The sequence below is a fragment of the Hippichthys cyanospilos genome, chromosome 9 (genome assembly GCF_059441005.1).
Source record: "Hippichthys cyanospilos isolate Australia breed blue-spotted pipefish chromosome 9, RoL_Hcya_1.0, whole genome shotgun sequence".
NCBI lineage: Eukaryota > Metazoa > Chordata > Actinopteri > Syngnathiformes > Syngnathidae > Hippichthys > Hippichthys cyanospilos.
In genome coordinates, this window is record NC_142377.1 from 20218016 (window position 1) to 20237091 (window position 19076).

The 19076-nt window shown below is 40.3% G+C and overlaps 2 protein-coding genes across 2 annotated transcripts; both read right to left on the reverse strand.

Annotated features, from left to right (window-relative positions):
• Positions 1-21: 21 nt before the first annotated feature.
• Positions 22-12598, reverse strand: LOC148419380 (ras association domain-containing protein 1-like). The gene is made up of 7 exons (XM_088422795.1): positions 12393-12598; positions 11160-11515; positions 9986-10110; positions 3899-4003; positions 3330-3615; positions 3127-3242; positions 22-2127 (listed from the first exon to the last, which is right to left on the reverse strand). The coding sequence occupies exons 1-7, from the start codon at positions 12431-12433 to the stop codon at positions 1981-1983; spliced, it is 1176 nt and encodes a 391-aa protein (XP_088278921.1). The 5' UTR covers positions 12434-12598; the 3' UTR covers positions 22-1980.
• A 637-nt stretch (positions 12599-13235) lies between these two features.
• Positions 13236-18976, reverse strand: zmynd10 (zinc finger, MYND-type containing 10). The gene is made up of 12 exons (XM_088424230.1): positions 18733-18976; positions 17938-18046; positions 17479-17595; positions 16752-16805; positions 16390-16533; positions 16233-16321; positions 15975-16069; positions 15740-15912; positions 14336-14461; positions 13973-14094; positions 13586-13711; positions 13236-13512 (listed from the first exon to the last, which is right to left on the reverse strand). The coding sequence occupies exons 1-12, from the start codon at positions 18819-18821 to the stop codon at positions 13404-13406; spliced, it is 1353 nt and encodes a 450-aa protein (XP_088280356.1). The 5' UTR covers positions 18822-18976; the 3' UTR covers positions 13236-13403.
• Positions 18977-19076: the final 100 nt, after the last annotated feature.

Consider the following 19076-nt stretch of genomic DNA (forward strand, 5'->3'; position numbering starts at 1 on the left):
CAACAGAAGAAAACTAAGAAATTACACACACATTTTGATGAGGCTTTATTTAAAGTAGTGCACATTTGTCACATTTTAAAGATGTGATAGAGCCACTTGAAAGTCCACTTAATTAGGCACCGATATAGACAACAGTCCTGCTATTGTTCTTAAAATATACTGTACTTTATATAAAATATATGTAATGAGATCATCTCTCAGCCTAAACTCAGCCATTTATGTTCCGTAGTGCCAATCCTCAGATGCGCTATGTGAGCCTATGCTCACTGAAATTTGGCAATGGAAGCAGGTGGTGCTCTACTTATTTCTCCAGCTGACATTGTGAGAAATTGGTACAACCTGGACTGGTTTTCATGCAATTGCATGGAGGACAGGGGAGTGGCACTTCTCTAGCCAACAATCAGTCGGCATAGGATCCAGTTCATGTACAAACTCTATAGAAATTACATGTATGCATATTCCTTAGATTGACTTCTTTTGATAAATGTCTGCTGTGATAAGGCACCAGATCACCAACGACTAGTTTAGATAAGCACTATTTTATAAATAAGTGATCAAGTAATCACCCAAAGTAATCAAGTAATCACCGGCAGGACGGTTGCATTATTCTGTGTGAACCTAACAGTACTGGCCAACAAGTGCTTGCGTGCATTAACATATACAAGGTGAACAGATTGCAAGGACAGGGAGAAAGAAAAAGTCACCAATAAGATAAGATAAAATGAACTTACAGGAAGAGGGGGGTCACCAACATAAACCAAGCTCTAAGTGAACTCGTGTACAGTAAAAATTCATTCACAATCAGTCAATCAGAGTGACTTTTGACACTTGTGGTGCTAGCTGATATTCAGCATCGCACCACTATGTCCATGCAACCATCTCACTCGCAAATTGACATTTGAGGGGGGACCTGAGTTGCAACTACGCTGGGTGTAGAGGACATAAGACTGATGGCTACTTTCAATGAACACCTAATGATAGCTTGAGAATGTAACAATATTTTTGCTTTTGTGTGCGGTAGGGATGGGTACCGATCACATTTAAACCGGTTCATTTACGGGTACTGAACCGCACCAGTTTTCAGGGTTTTTGTGCTGTAACTTCATTTGTCAAAAAAATTGGCTTAAAAATAAATTCTGAACTCCGATTAAAAAAAAATAAAAAAAGTATTAGAACAGATGCATCAAAGAGAACATAATTGTTTTTTTTAACAAATTATAAATATAGATAACAAAATACTACCCTAAGTTTCGAGACTTTTTTTTTCGCACTGAACACAAGGAAGAAAGTTAAAACAGTAAGGCCTGTAGATGGATTGTATTAGTGTTATCTTAATTGCTTGTGCAGTCGTTTTTTAGTAACGCACTTGGGAACTAAAACATGACTGATTCTATGCGAATGAAACCAAATAAATCAGTGCTTGGTAGAACTGGTTTATAGACCATGAAAAATAAAAAGTAGTCTTCAGTACCCATCCCTAGAGTTCGGCAATAGTTCAGATGTTCCTAATGATGTTTTAAAATAGGAATGTGTGTTTATGTGCTAAACTTGTGCACTGATTCTGGGTGGCAAACATTTGCCAACACACCAGAATGAAGACAGCTGCACAGGTGATGTGCAAAAAAAAAAAAAAAAAATCATGTACTGTAAAGGGCTCATTGGGTGGTGGACAACCACACTCAGCCATGTTGTCTATCAGTCCTCATTGGTCTCAACTCATTCTCTCAGGCACATCAGATTCTCCAGGTGTCAGGCACGTCTTCTTGCATCAATCTCACACGCACATTCGTGTCAGCGTTCTCTCTCGCACGCTTTCATCGTCTCGCGCCCCTTTCACACGCTCGTTCACCGAAGAGGTGTTTTTAAGTTTTCATTCATTTACGGGAGCTTCACGTGCATCGGCGGCTGGTCGTTTTAAAAGCCACGGCCCAGCCAAAGTGGTGCTACGTTCCAGGTCTTCCCGTTAACGAAGGAGTCAGTTCAGCCCGGGGTGGAGCCGCGCAAGGCCTCCTGCATCTTGGCTCGAGCCACTTTGTAGCGCTCCACAATCTGCTTGATATGTTCCTCTTCCTCACGCTGAAGTATTAGCAGGAAGTTCTTTAGTTCTGGCGTAGAGAAGGCATCCCACTGCGAACAATTAAGAAGGAACAAGAATTTAGCAATAGCAAAACAATTTTCAAATGTTTTCACCTTTTTCGTCACGGACCGGTTGAGACACACAAAGCTCCTTTGGCGGACTGGCAACCGAGGCGGCGGTGATAACAACAGTAGACTGGACTCATCACCAGTCAATCACAGTGCATATGCAGTGGTAACTAGGGCTGCACAATTAATCGAATTTTAATCATAATCACAATATTGGCTGCCACGATTTATTAAGCTGATCCTCAGGGATGTCATGTAAAAAGCCTGCTACTCTACATGTCAAATCAAGCAATTGTCAAATCAAGCAATTTGTTCCCTACATTATTTTGTCACAAATTTGAGTAGAGGTGTGTTTTACATGTAAAATACCCTAATCTGTTCCAAACTTTAAAAAAAAAAAATCTCCTGAACTTTTAAAATCAATTGTACTAGCTGATAATATGAATCCTGTTCCTTCGTTAGCCTTGAGATGTATTGGAGGCACGAACAACTTTGTTTAGGTTTTTTTATTTTTTCAAGTTTTTACTTTATGCTTCCAGTGATCTTGACATTATTTACAAATCCACAGGAGCAATAATATGGAGAATGAATTATTTTGGAAAATTTTGAGCATCTTAAGTTTAAGTTCATGCAATGTGTTAAATTGTTCAGCCTTCTCACTAATGTTCTAACGATGCTAACAACATATTTTTAAAACGATTTAAGAGAAAAGACTTCAGCGGTTTGTCTACACCAGCCCAAAGTGGTATGTGTGTTTTTATGTGAATATGTACTATGTTAGCCATAGCTAATGTCTATTTTATGACTCAGTTCTACGGTGTGAATTGTTGGCGAAAAGTTTGGATTAAGTGGTTAAAAGTAAACATCAGAAGTTAAAATGCCAAACCATTCCTCACGTGAATCTCATCAAAATTGTGTCAATCCATTATTTGAGAACTGGCGCGCAAATAGGGCCGGCACAGCATTAAGTCCTCAACTTACATTCACTTCTCCAGTCTCGTTCTCCTTCAGAACAAAGCTGAGAGCTTTCTCGTTGGGTCCGGCGCACAGTCGCAAAGGTAGGGGGCGTTCATTGTCAGACAGTTTACGGATATAAACTGCAGAAGGAAAGACCTCAGCTTAGAAACTATTTAAAGAGCAAGTGAAATTCAAAAATGAACGACTTGTGGGAATTTGCGTGATACCTTGGTCATGGCGCTCGCTGCGCTCAAACAGAGCAAATTTGCCGGGGTTGTCGACCACGGTAAACTTTTTCAACAGCGCCTCGATAACTTCACGGGCAGACGTGCGGGAGCTGATGTGCAGGTGCTTGGACGCGTCTTTGGGCAGGTAGAAGGAAGTGCGGCGCTTCACGGCGGCACCTTTCCGAGAGCCGTTGCTGCCGCCACCTTTTTTCGGCTGCATGACCGACACAGGCCGCGCCAGCTTGAACTGCACTTTGATGAAGCCAGTGTAGGAACCATCCTTGTTCTGTGCACAGGGGCAACTCATTACAATTGCAACAAGAAAACATTAACACCTGTAGAAGAAGTCTACAAATGCCTTTAAAATGAACTTGGATGTGATTGGTCAATAGAAAATAGCTCCAATTGTAACAGATTGTGCATACTTATGCAAACACAATAAACTACAAAACATTCTTTCAAATCCTTTCAAATCCTTTTTCTTGGTCCCAGTTTTTAATATCACAAACATCTGGCACTTCATCGGAAGTGTGTAGACCGCTTATAGCCACTGTTTACTTAACACTCACCATGTTCATGAACAAATTGCTATTGATCTGAGTGTTGAAGTCCTTGACCTTCTTCTGCGTATCGGCAGTGGTCAACACCTGCTTGCCACATTCAACTGGTTCATCCTGAAAGGAGAGGAGGGGGATAGGTTAGACCAAGATTTATGTATTCATTAATGACTTTTTTGGAAATGTTAATCAGAGGTTTTTATTTCATCACACACTTTTTTTGTGGCAATGCGCTGCTAGCAAAGAAAAATAATGTCTTTTGTTTTCGTATAAATCGAAGTCAAAAAGCCAAAAAGTCTGCCTTAGTACACGCACCAGCATTAGCAAATAAATCTATGAATTGATATTTTGGGGATTTCTCGTGCTCCATTAACTAAAGATGTTTAAAATAAAAGTTATCAAAGCTTTTTATTTCACCAAGCACTGTTGATGTAGTTATGTGCTGTCTGTTTTAAAGGGTCTAAAACAGGGTACATACTAATGAGGCATACTGAACATTATCCACTCCATTATCCATATTATTTTCTTGCAATTTTGCTAATTTAAACTTGTAAAATAACACTTTCTTCTAAGTTTCTATTTAATTGTAATATTACAACTTATGTCATTGAGAGACTGCTTGCAATACCTTGATTTTAATTTCTTTATTCTTGGCTTTTTTTATTGAAATGAGGTCAAAATATTCCAGCGTTTTTTAAGAATACACGATGTTCTAAATATAAACACAGGACTCCTAAAATGTTCCTTTTTAGATTATAGATCGCATGAGACAACTTGAAAAGTATTATCAAAGCAAGTGGGCAGTGTTTGCCAAGAGAGAACATAGTGCTTTGTTTGGCGTTGAAATCAGGTAACATCAAGGATATAAGGGCTTTTTTGTTTAAGATTTGGCCCGCACCAGTTGCATCAGACCCACATCCTGCCTGCCAACGCAGGCAAAAGTGACGCCACTCCATCTTGTTCTGCGCCTGCGCCTTAGAGCTGTGGGAGGGCTGATGGGAGAATGAGGGGAGGGTGGCGGTGTGCTGTGGCTGAAGCCTGTACAACTTGCAGCTGTTTGCTATGACTGTGAGCAGAAGCTCAACAGTGCATTCCTTTAGCTAGTGTTCATGTAAAAATAGCCCCCACCGGTGGGAGATACAATGCCCTCCCTTGTATAGCAGACATCCTGTGAGGTCAGCTGACTCCACAGCCAGTCACGTTCCACTCATTACGGCACCGGCAGTATCGCGAGCATGAAATCGGCGTTTTCCTGTTTACACAAGCCAACTGGCATTTCCTGTATCGGAATAAAACGAAGCAGCACATTTTATTTCACTAAGTTTAGAAAACGTATCCTAGATATGAAGTTTTGAACTGCGGCAAGAAAAATGTCATTTATTGGACAAAAGGTATAACATGATCAATTATATCACTCCTTGAGTGCGGTTGATGGAATTGTTGAAGTCATGCTGTAAAATGACCAATAAATCAATAAGGGGGCCAGGGGAAGTTTTCCAATAATGCTGACAGGAGTAAAAGCGTAGCAGAAAAAATGGGTGTGTGTGGAATACTACAACACAAAATTCCACAACATCCCATGAATCATCTATGATGCAAGAATGAGTGTTAGAAAAAAATCCCAAAAGTCAATGATGGGTGTAGACTTGGATGGAAATATGAGAGGGGCTCATGCGTCACCAACCATGATGATAACAGTTTGTAGAGTTGATTTGCGTTTATTTTTTTTAAACAATTTATATGGGGCAAAAAGAGCCAAAAAACTAAGTTTTTGTTCAAAAAATTTATCAATTTATCAATTTATCAATTTTATCAAATAAATCCAGAAACTGTTTTTAAATTAACAAAACAATGTTTTATGATATTTGGTTGCAATTGGATTTAAAATAAATAAATAATAATCGAATAAATCATAATTATGCTTTTTTAAACTTTTGATTTGCCTTGGCATTGATCTTGGCACACAACCTTTTAATGTGATCAAGAGTTATTTTTCCCCAGTACTTTCCACAAATCATTTATATTAATTTCTGGCTGAAAAGTGTGATATACTTATCTGAAGGTTTTGCTGGTGTTCCCTTTATCGCAGCTCAATCTAGTGGATGCATAACGCAACCCCAGCCACTACTGTAGCTTCTATTCAATGCGCCTTATAATGTGGCGAACTTTATATGTAATAACACTTCTGAAATCGGCCATTTCATCAATAGTGTGTTTTATAATCTCGTGCTCCTCCAAGTGAGCAAAATAAGGTAATCTAGATTTGAAATCTCTTATTTTCACATCTTCAAAATCATTAGAAAAGAAAATCTGTTTTTATAAATCTGTCTGCGGTCATAGATAGTTGTGCACCAATTAACTACAGACATTGTTTACGGCCATTCATGTCAGTTTGATCTCAAAATGCCTTTAAGACTTCATAAACAGTCTTTGATTTTCTTTGAATTAATTCTCATGCACTTTACCTTTGCAACTGACACTTTGTGCAAACACTTTGTGCAACAAATGTATTAGGCACGACAGTAAGCAGGATAACGTAATGCTGAATACCTTATCTGCTTAAGCTCACGTTTTTTCCAAATAAAAAAAATCTTTACATATAACGGTTTAATAGAGCATAGCTAAACCTGTTTACAACCGCCAGTTTGTTCTACCACAAATATCTAAGTCAGTCATACCAAAAGCAGCAAAATGGTCAAAATAGAGACAATTAGCACCTAAAAAAAGAGGAAACTTCTAACTTCCACATTCATCTGTTGTTTTTCTGTTTTTTTTTTTTTTTTCTATATTGTTACTAAGGTCTCCAAACGACTTTATAGGTCTGTTTTCAAATAAAATATTACATCAAAACGTAGAATAAAATCACCAAATCATCAAAGAGCAAAAAACAATCAAGTGTCGTTTTTCCTGCTATAACCACACCTAACTTGACAAATCCCAACCACAAGTCATTCACAAACGAAACCAACTAAAAGTATCTAAATGTTGTGTAAATGTGTAAATTAAAACAAAACCAATAAAACCTTCTACAACATTTAAGGAAGTCAAAGCGCACTACGAACCGCGATTACAAAATTACAATAAAGAATATTTATAAAATAAGAGCATTTAGAGTCCAATAAAGTCTGCTTTGACCCATCACCAAAAAAGGTAAAAGCCTCGAAGCTTTACGACAGAAAACGCATTCAGGGACAACTGTGAATTTGGAGTACTGCAGTCAAGAAAGCGGAAGCGAAGCGCAACTTCCACGTTTAGCTGCCAGAATGTTTATTCTACCTTTTTAACTTGCGGGTTCGCTTTCCGGCTCTTGGGGAAGAAGGACGTGCGGGCCGTGAAATACTGCTCGAACTCGTTGTCGGAGTCGGCCGCTTCGTCGCTGCAGTACCCGCTGCTGGTGGAGCTGCCCCATGTCTTTTCGAAGGAGGGCGACTTATCCGCGCCATTGGTCGTGCTTGACATGATGATGGCTGACAATTCTAAGCTACTTATGATAAATTCCAACTGAGAAATAAGTCAAAGACTCTATTAACGCCAACGGCTATCCAATGAAATATACAGGCGACGAACTACCTCAAAAAGATTGATAAACAAATTAGAATTAGTCGTTAGTTAATCTCGACTACGTCCGTCCACGTTTCTGTTCGACAGAAGTGTTACTGTGTGAAACAGGATGCACTTGGGTGGAGACCCTCCCGGCTCATGGACACGCCCATTTGACAGTTGGCTTTGGAAAATACACAAATCCAGCGCAGCGCTTTCTGATTGGACGAGCGGTGTCCGGAAGTGACAGAGGGCTATGCCGCGCAGCCGTATAGACTAATCTGCGCCCAGCCGTCGACGCAGACCACACGAGTTGATAAAGTGGTCAATTGCGGAACCATCAAAGACGATGGCGTCAAATCCGCCGTCATTTAGACCATTTAATCCCATGATCTTGTACACTTCAACTTTATGATGTTGGGTGGGGGTAGGGGGGGGGGGGGTAGGGGGGGGGGGGGTAGGGGGGGGGGTAGGGGGGGGGGGGTCCAACTTGCGATACGCTTCGTTGATTGGACGAGTAACATCGGAAGTAACAGCAGAGTGGCAGGGCGTGGCGCTAAACGGTCACATGACATTGCCATCGAACGACATGGCGGCAAGCGGCATTTCTTGCCGGCTATTAACGATCTGGCTTTAATTCATCCCTTAGGGATTTTTTTTTCCATGTATTAATGGTGATTTTGATTTCAGCATGAGCCTATGCTTCACATCTTTGTATGTTTTGGAGGGGAAGTCAACCCAGAGCTGGTTGTACTTTAACCTTTTATTGTTTTACTGTTAAAAAACAATGCAATGCAACTATTATTGTGTTTTTAGTTTTAACTTGTTTTTGCGGGAATCTTGATTATTTACAAAGGACTCTGTGAAAGCTTTCAAATCATGTTGTATTTTCTGTTTCATGTAGGATATTAATATTGTTTCAAGGAGGTAAATTTTCATTTTTGGTGGACAATATCTGCCCGTCTCTGTTAAAATGTAAATGTAAAGTGTAAATGATAAACCTCAAAGTTAAGACGTTCCTGTAGGCTTTTTCTTTCATAGATTTTTTTTTATCTCCAAAATATATAGCTTACTTCCCATTGCATTACACCTTAAATACAAAAAATATACAATTCAAATATCACAATTTTCTTTTTAAATTTCTGCATCACCCTAGTTCCATATTCAGTAATATTTCATATTTTATTTGTACAACTATTGTTAAGATAGTGGGCCATAATAGAGCATACATTTCCAACCATGTAATGTAATCGGGACCAACCATGTTCGAAAGCTTTTTTTGACATCTAAACACAAACCCAAAACACACGTTTGGCTCCTACTCAAAAAAAAGTGAACCTGTCTTCAAAGTATACAATGAGGGTTTGGGTGTGTCAGCTGGTGCTAAAACAATGTGATAAAAACACTTCTGTACATGTGCATGTACTGTACTTGCAACAGATGTGACACTTGAACTGGTGTTTCCACTTTTCAAGTAACGACAGAAATTTGAATTAATGACAATGACTTTCATTCATTTGTGGTTCTGTCTGTAAATTTGCGATAAGGAAATTGATAATAACATTGTTGATGTTTTTCTTGAATAAGTGAAGCTGATTGCATGTCAATGTGGATATAGCCATTGTGAAAATCTTACATAAGGTGTTACTCTTATTGTAAATGTTTCTCAACATTAACACAGTTCCTCTACTGCCTGTACGTATTGTACTTCCTTTTGAAAATACACCAGCCAGTTTTGTATTGTTTTTTTTACTTTGTATTTACATATTTGACCATTCAGATCCTTTATACCCACAACTCCTCACATATGACTTAATAGACCATGCAGATTCATAGACAATGGATGATGCAAATCAAGTTAAATCCTGTAAAAGCAACCAGTCCACAGCACACTTGTTATGAGTTGGAATGCACGGATACAATCATGGATATCCTCTTGAAAGAAAACCCTAAAATGGTCACATAAATAAGTTGAATCTGATAAAGTACGGTAATGATAAATGCTAATAATTTGTTGCAACTCATTTCATTTGTCTCATCAATGTCCAGAGATGATAGCTATAAAGTCCAGTGGGTTGGGATATCTAAGTATGTGCAACTATGGTCAGAGAAACATAAACTGCTTGAACTAGTTATAGCCCTTACCTTTATTGCGCTTGTCAGTAATTTTCTTTCTAATCTCCTGAGACCACTTTCTCGTTCACCTCCTCTGGTCCATGTTTAGTGAGGTACATACTGTACAATGTCACCAAACAACACAGCGACTATTTTGTAACCCCTTGAATAGGCCGACTGACTGATTACAAGTTTGAAGACGCCCGCGATGCTAATTAGAAGACAACCCTTGGATGAGCATGTCCCTATGGTCCAATTTTTATTTTTTTTTCTAAGGCTACCATAATTTTTGGCCTCTTTCACAAGTTTGCGTTTGAAAACAATCCTGTTGAACCACAATTCAAGAGCAATTGTAAATAACTCCATTGATAGAGTGAATGAATGTAACATCTACTACTATTCATGAAATGCAAACCCCATGCTTTGAGATACAAGGTTCCTTACCACATTGGTGTCTGTTTCGATGGTGTGCTCCACAACCAATGTGGGGTCAGCGGAAGAACATCCATCCCAGTCGCAGTCTAGGCGGATCAGAGGACGACAGCGGTAGTGGCATGTGAACTTGCAATCTGGAAGAAGGGAATGTTTCAGACACAAAGGCAGAATTCCATACCTGTATCCTTCTGCGTTCTCAGTTTGGTGTTTTTTTTTTCGAATCCTCAAAATAAAAATGACAACAAAAATTGGATTTCTTTTTTACATTAATATTGTTATGAAAATTAAACCTAAAGGACCATTGTACAGCATAGTAGTCACATTGTTTTGTGGTTCAATAAGGCTCTTTCAACATTTTGGGTTGGCTACCCTTGGCCTATATCTTTTGATTCATTTGAGTTACCCTTTTAAGTCCTAGTGTGCTCAGCGGAGGACATCCTGGCCTTTCTAATAATGTTTGATGTGTTTGGGTGGGATGACTTTACAAAGATAAAATGGGCAGACACAAATGAATAGGCTAGGTCTCAGGAGCGTATACACACGGCTCATTGCATTGCCTTTTAATGTTTAAAAAAATACATTGATGACCAGATCCATTCTGCAGTGGAGTAGATTTGATGAGATTTGTTTTTAATAAATTGGTGAGCAAGGAACCACTTTTTTTTTTTTTTTTAAGTAATACGATGATAATACTGGTAGTTGTGGTAATCTTGGTCATAACAATCATGTTACAAAATGTCGTCTTTAACAAAAAAAAAAAGATTTTTGTTTAATGTATTGTCAAGTACATAAGTAATGTCAATGCAAAGAACTTAGTTGTTCTTAAAATCCTAAAAGTAAGATGATTTTGCTAGCATTACCATCATCAGGCATGTTATGAAGCATGTCATATTTCAGAATTATTACATACAGTAAGCAGGCACATCATCACGCTCTCTGCATTACAAACCACTGACTTATCATTGTGTGGGTTTCTGCTGAAGAACAGGAAGTTCAAGACTTTGTTTCGTCTTGCAGGTCGTCCCAAGCAAGAGAATCGTACAGACAATAATAGCAACTGACATTTACATACCTGTACTAAATGTCTGTTGAAGGGCTGAATTAAGCAGGTACATTTCTAATTTCCTTTTGATTTCATCAATTTGCATACTGTCTTCACACGGGCGCATATTGGTGGACTTACTGTTACAGCGCAAGCTTTGTTTGTAGAGCCCCCAGATGAAGTCCCCGCACAGGTCGCACCAAGTGGGCTGAGCGTGGCTGCAGGGCTGGAAGTCGTGTCCTTCCCCGGTCTCCTCTGTCTGGTGCCGGTCCAGATCGCAGCTGCTCAGGACCCGGATGATGCCTACTCGGCTCAGTAGATCCGGCACCTTTCCTGGGCTGATCCTCAGAGCGTTGGCTCTCTCCAAACGCGGAGGAGAGCGGGGCAAGGATGCTTCAGTTAACTGGATCTGCTCCCCGCCGGTCCTCAGGTCTCGAAGCTCGATGAACTCACCTATGGACATTGTGTCACTCCTGACCTCTACACATTCATGGTCGCTGTAAAAGATAGAAAAAGACTTAAAAACTGTGAAAGATCAAGTTACCGTGTAAAATGCCTTCATAAAGTTGCTCTCGTTTACCAATAGGAATACAGTACGCCCCCTTCTGTGCAGCTGAAAAGGGAACCATTACTCCAACCTGAGCAGCTTTGATAACACAGTATTATGCTCAGTTAATTCTTGGCAACTGGCACAAATACTAGCAGAATCACTGGCATACATTTACAACCTTAATTCTCTTTGTTCGATTAAAGCCTATTCATTTGATTTTTTTTCGTACAATATGTTTGCATTTCATCTTTAAAACCTGTTTGTTTTTAAATGTCAGACACGATATTTATTTAACCTTTTATATGCAACTAGAATTGAAATGATTTACAAAGAACTTTTTTCATTTACACTTTCTTACTTGAAGAGCTTAGTATTTTTGGGATGGAACTTGTGTAAAACCTTTGCACCGCACGTAAAACGTGCCTTGGTTTGAAAAAGTTTGGGAAACACGACCAATGCGTTCATGCGTTTGTAGATTTTTTTAGGGTTAGCTAATAAAATCCAACCATTGCGCTGATTAGCTCTTTATGTCAATGTAACAAAACAGAACGCAGAAAAAAAGAATATGCGTGCAAATATGAGCTCAAATTGTTTTTTAACCTTTGAAAACAATGTTTCATACAGGGCACGTAAATACTAACTTGGTTAAGTCGTGATGTCAGCAGACTGCAGAAAGTACCTCACCGCAACTTAGCGCATGAATAAACAACATTTAACAAAACTATTATCCACGTGCTTGACCCAATTTACTGACACGCTATAAACGCTCTTCAAAAAAAAGTATTGTTCGGTGTGTTAATACAGTTGTTAAGAGTTCGACTCACCCAACAAGATGCGAAAGATAAGCGCTTTGTTTGAAAAACATCTTCCACCCGTAGGAGAAGAAAACTTTCCGCGGCAGACATCTCGGCCGGATAGGAACCTCTTTTCTCGGCGTCCCGTCTGGAGGGAGCACGCCGTCACCATCGGTAGTTTCTCCCGGCTCGGCCCAGTGCCATCACGGAGGAGGGCGCTCCGTCATAAACATCTTTTGGAGTTAGTAGTATGACTAGTAGGACTACACAGGGTTGAAGCTTGAGGAGGAAGGAGGAGGAGGAGGAGGAGGAGGAGGAGGAGGAGGAAGAGGAGGGGGAAGCATCAGATGATGAGCTGAAGCAACATCCGGGATGTTTTCAAGAAGGCCGTTGTGAAGGGGCCAGTGAGAAAGTCCACCCGCTTACAACTTGTTGAATGCACAAAATCTAACACACAGTTCACAGCATTTACACAGTAATCGACTAATCGACGTCTTTGGGCAGAAAGCGAGTACACCCTGAACGGGTTGCCAGCTAATTGCATTGCACACACACCATACTTATCATACATGTTTTGCAAATGTGGGAGAAAACAAAACGGGCACGGGGGAACATGCAAACTCCACACAGGAAGGTCGGTGCTGAAATCAAACTCACAATAATTTTTACTAAAAAGCACATTTCATCAAATACTTACTCAATGTTACTGCTTTCTAATTTGAAAGTCACCTACACATACACACACACGTACCACCTGGAAAGGCAGTATTTGTAATTCAGGCTTTCCATCTGATTACCTTATGCAGGTGTACTTAATGCTGTGACTAGGCAATAAATGTGCATATTCAAAAATAAATACACATTAACGAACAATCACTTTTCCAAGACAGAGGAAGCGGTTTATTCAACCAAGCTGGGAATTGCTCAAATACCATGAAAATGTAAAAGTCCTAATCAGAACTATTTTTAAAGTCACCTCCCAGATTTTCAATAGCATTTAAGTCTGGGCTCTAGCTGCTCCATTTCTAAAGTCCATGATGTTCATCTATCTTTGTTTTTACAGCTCAGGTCAGCCTGGGTCCTCTTGTTGGCCTCCATCATGAGCTGGCATGCTTTCTTGTGCTTTGGCCAGTGTTTCACCTGACACCCTCTACAAAAATAAAAGTCAGCAATTATTTTACAAGTAGGTGAGCTCAAGGGACAACTGATGTCAATGTCTTCACCTGTGACAGTACCACTCCCCTTGGCATCGAGAGCATCTCTTTGCAGCATGTCCCCCGCAGCAGCCACATTTTGGCTTTTCGGGAAGCAAACTCTCCATCACGTCCAAATTGTATGTCTGAGCCAACCTGGTCCGAGACAACCATCATTGATACCCATGCAGAGGGAACACTATTCTCTACTTCTTTTGTTTTAAAGGGACAATGTTTAACATTTAGATTCTAATGGCGAATTGTATTTGTATTTGCGCGCTCTCTCATACGCTTGACGTATGCGTCAAAAGTATGGTCTCTCTGCGACACTATAGTGTGCATGCTACATTCAAGTAACACCAGTAAATGGCAATTCTTTACTCTACACAATGCGGGTTAGTGTTTTTTTTTTCATACCTCTGTGCCTGCAGCCTTAGGTCTTTTTCAGAAGCGTTGAATGTTTGTTTAACTTGATACTTGGCGATGGCTTTCCACTTATCGGAATTCTCCCTCATGATGTAGTTCCACATTTCAGGGATCTACACATGACAAACAGAAGCTTCCTTTAGGGATGAATGTTGCGGGGAACACCCTGAAATAGCTGCCTCTGCTGATTTTGACCATGATTGTGAAAATCCATAATTGCCACCAGTTTGTGCTAAAAGGACTACAGGACTGTTATTTTGATGTCCTTCACAAACATCAAATCCTTTGCACCAAGATGCCTCTAGATGGCAGCAAAGTGCATCGAATTTTGGTTGAACTCCCAACTAAATGTACCTGCTCTAAAACGAGTTCTTTCTTTGGTGGTTCAGGTTCCGTAACTGCCAGATGAGCCAGGGCACGCTGGAGCTCGGCCAAGTTGGGCAGCTGGTCGATCACTACCTCAGTAAGGAAACTGCGCAGCTATAAAAGAAAAATGTAAATTCACTATCACACTAACCGGCACAGAATTAGGAAGTTGATGGAGGTGCTAACAACGCTCATCTGCTTATTTCGAAGAGGAAGTGGATGAAGCATAATAGGAGGAAGCTTCTTGGTCAAAACAATACAGATAAAGTAAACAAGCAAAGGAAAATGATGCCGAGCTCACCATGCAGACGTGTGCAACCCAATTAATGTGAAAACGCATTGTAGTTCTTAACATAGATCCCGAATAACGAGACGGATTTTTTTTTTCTTTAAAACAATTTCATTTAGGTGTTAGTGTGAGTGTAACCGGTTTTTCGTCTTTGTGTGCCCTGCTGGTAACCTTTTCAAGGGTGAACCTCACCTGCTGCCGAAAACAGCTGGAATAGGCTCCTGCCCCCTCTCGGATGGCTGGATGGAATGATATCGTACATCTAACGAAACACGCAAATTCACCTCGGATACTAATATAGCATTGTAAATGAGAAGTTTTTTTTCCAAATAGAAATTGTAAATCATCATGCCTTAAGTCCATAAGAATTTTTGTAAGGTGTTTTAATAGGAAAAAAATGGCACCAACAGTATTGTGCGTTATGAAAACATACGGTAACACAATTAAATAGAATGTATAGAATTAAACTGCTTCAGAATCATCTCGAGCATTTCGGTATTGCGCAGCTCTGCTGGTTTAGGGTGAGCCTGCAGTGTACTTATGTAAATACACAATGAAGACAGTGACAAGTGCTGAATAAGCTATTTTTGTCATAGAGGATTAGGATAAGAATATTTGCCTACAAGATTACTATCATGTCGGTCGACAAGTACGCTCCCCCATTTAAAATCTGCTGCTTTCACAGTTATAACACAGCGCCAATGCGGCTATGTCATCGTGCATTTTGTTGGACTATTGTATTTTTGTTAAATATGCAATGTGCGAGTTTCTTGTTTTATATTTAGCTTTACAGTAAACGCAATAAGAGTACAATAAACAGCTTGGAGGAATGCAATGGACTCATTTTTGAAGAATTAATCACCGTTTTCCAAATAGCTGCTTGTTAAAGTTGCCGCCATCTGGTGCTTGTAAATGGTTTTTTTTCATTTCTCGCAAATCAAGAAAGTAAGTTGCTCAATGATTCACATTAGGATAAACCTGTATGTCAGGTCACACCTAAGCGGAGCTTCCGCTGTATATTTTTCGACTCTAAATTCAAGACTGGAGCGATACATGCATGGGTGGCCATCTTAACGAGGCATAATTCACGTATACAACTTCACCTTTAGGAGCTGACTCTTATTAAAACTGTTGAAGTCATATTTTCGTTGGCAGTCTTCCTTAAGGAGCAGATTGTACAGCGCAAGCCAGACCTGCCCGTCTAGTTTTGTCATCTTCAGGCGATCTTCCTCCGCTATCTTCTGCCATTTGCCATTGATGTACTTCTCTATGTCACCTGCACGGAGGTTGAGCGTATGAATGGGTAGCCTGCGAGTTGAAGACTAAGTTGGAGGTTACCTGCTTTGCAGCGACTCCACGGGCAGCACTCCATCAGGCGCACTAATAAACAAGGCACGTTATGCGTGCAGAGCATTCGGTTGATGGCACTGATACTGTGAATAGAACATAACAAAGGATGTGTTCTTTTAAAAGGGAAGTCAAGTCAAAAACGTTTTTTAAATTGTGTTCTGTGCGCCATTACTAATCTAAACACTGCATTTGTGGAACGTGAATCACACAGCAATTAAAACGAACAGCAACGCGATTGTAGATCACCTGTCAGTGTGGTCGGTGATATAGCGGAGCACGGACAGAGCCTTCAAGGAAATGTCAAATTCCAGTTCAGCGGCTTGAATTTGTAACTCCTTAAAGCAACAAGACAAGACTCATCAGAACCCGTGACTCGCTGTCGACCCAACAGGTGCTCATTTACCTCTTTAGAAGACAGAACTGCCTCGCCGGACATCTTGTGAGTCATATCGCCATCCTTGCCGGTGTTGGCTGCCAGCAGGGTGAGTTTCCGGTGGCAGTAGTCCACCAAGTCGAGAATGGAGTCATCGCTAGCCTCGCACGAGTCCTACACGAAATGAATTTTCATGAAGCAGATTGTAAATGAACTGGATTTTAAAAGTCTGCACGTTCCTGTTCAAACGTCAGAGTTCTCCTGAATGCTTCAGATGATTTTCTGCATTCTGACAATTTTTCTTCTTTCAAATGGAAGTCACAAAAAGGCCTGACATTCGAAAACGGATGTGTAGACTTTTTGTATCCATCGTAAGCTGCATGATCACTGACCTTGTGAAACATGATGGTCTCCAGCAAGTTGATGATGGTGGCTTCATGGTGAATCTAGGAGAAAGATGGAAGAAGACATTTCATATAATTGTTTTCTTCTGCCACTAATGGTGTCACCATTTATTAGTTTTTTTTTTTAAGAGTCTACTCGAAGAACAAAATATGCAGTCAATTTTAGATTAATCACTAATTCACAAACTGAAATGGCAAAAAAAAACTGTTACACATTCTGTCATGGTTTGAAAGCGATTGAGGCAAAACGAAGGGGAACTTCTCAAATATTTTGCTGTGGACAAAAAAGACAGAATTGATCCTAAGTTTTTCTCGTAACATTAAAATCAACACTTTGTTTGACTGATTATAAATTCACATTTATGTTGGAAGGCGGCTCACTAGAGAAGTGCTTAGCACGTCCACCTCACAGTTCAGGGACCCGAGTTCAAATCCACCTGGCTTCCTGTGTGGAGTTTGCATGTTCTCCCCGAGCCCGCCTGCACGGCAGGTGTATTGGACATACTAAATTGCGCTTAGGTGTGGTTGGGTGCGTGGATGGTCGTTTGTCTCTCCGTGCGCTGCAATTGGCTGGCAACCAGCTCAGGGTGTCCCCCGCCTGCTGCCCGAAGTCAGCTGGGATAGGCACCAGCAAGCCTGCCACCCTTGTGAGGATAAGCGACTCTAGAAAATGGATGGATGGATTTATGTTGGAACTGCATAACTATCCACTTACCACCATGTAAAGAGGAAACGTGTTCTTCGGAGTGAAGTCCTGCAGTTGGCATAAGATGGGGAATATTTTTTGTTTCCACACTTCAGTCAGGATCATCTCATGTACCAGAACTGAGATCTGCAATGGAGGGAGGAAAGACATTTCTGGGTCGCAAAATAAATTGGTGTGTCACCATATATCCAGGGCAGTTAAAACATACAAACATTACACCTCTGACTTATAACTTATATTGTCTGTCTCCATGGACTGTTGCACCATTTGTGTCCAGACAAACACTTCCACAAAGGTGGTAATTATTGTTCCGTGTGCCTCAGGAGTTTCTCATTAAAGGTAGCCGAGGCAATGTGGTTGCTTCACCGCCAACCTTCATGTATTGTCGTGATGCTTACAAACATGCCCATGCCCATTCTTACCATTAACAAAGAATTATTACGCGAATAATAATTTATGTTGTGTGACCTTTCCGTGAGACACCAGCATCTCCTTGATGTATTCATCCAGTGTGGCAGAAGCACTCAATATTGCCTGCATGTTGAGTTTCTCAATGTGCTCATGTTGTCTGAACCACCTAGAAAGAGAAAAAATACTTTAAATGTCATCTTTTATCCAACAAGAAATGGCAAAATGGCCGCCCCCTGAGATGGTTAAAAAATTGTGAATTTGGCTGCTCAATTCACATTCATTTCTCACCGTATGACCACAACATACTATTGTGAAGATTTTTTTTTTGACTCGACTTTTGCTTTAAATGTGGAATAAAGTTCAAGTCGATTGCAGTAAAGTCATTGTGGAAATTCTCCTTTTTAGACCAAAATCCCTTAGTGTGTAAGATTTGGACAGTTTTTCATTAGGGACAGCTGGAGACGCTGCATTTACCATTGTCCGTGGCTATAACAAACATGGCCGTCTTTGGAGAAGACATCACCCCCCATGTAACATAATTTAATAACTAGACCTATGATTATATTTAAAACCTACTGTTGATCATTAAGAACACATTAATTTGCAAGTTTTCCAAATTTACAATAATTTGATGTACTCCTTTTTAATGAAAAACGGTCACAACTTTACACACTGTCCCTTTAAGAATTTGAGTTTAGCTTTGAAAAGAGGAAAAAAATCTAAGCGATACGTTCAGGGATCCTCTTGGATTTTACTATACTCCTGTGGGCATAAAAAAAGGTAGTTATGTTTCACTGGCGTAAGTATTACAAGGTCATCCATCGTATGAAAAACGAAGCTCGTCAAATTTACCTCGTCGAGCCCACGTCTTTGAGGGAAAATATCTCCAAACTTTCAATGAACGCCTCCGCCTCCACTGGTAACAGCACCGAGCCCTCCATTTGTCGTTGTAAAAAAAACTTGTCGAATGGAAAAGTGATTAATTACGTTGAGCCGAGGTTACGAACTTAATTGTTGTCGGTCGGTCGTTCATGTGTGGTTTGCTGGTCGTCATGACAGCGTCGGTGCACACCGACAGCGCAGTACCTCTATGACGTCTCTGGGTGGCGCCACATCATAAAGATGCGGAATACAACTCACAGGGCACTTAAATTAGGAACACTTGCACAACCCGATTAGAGCTTTCCATCACTGGG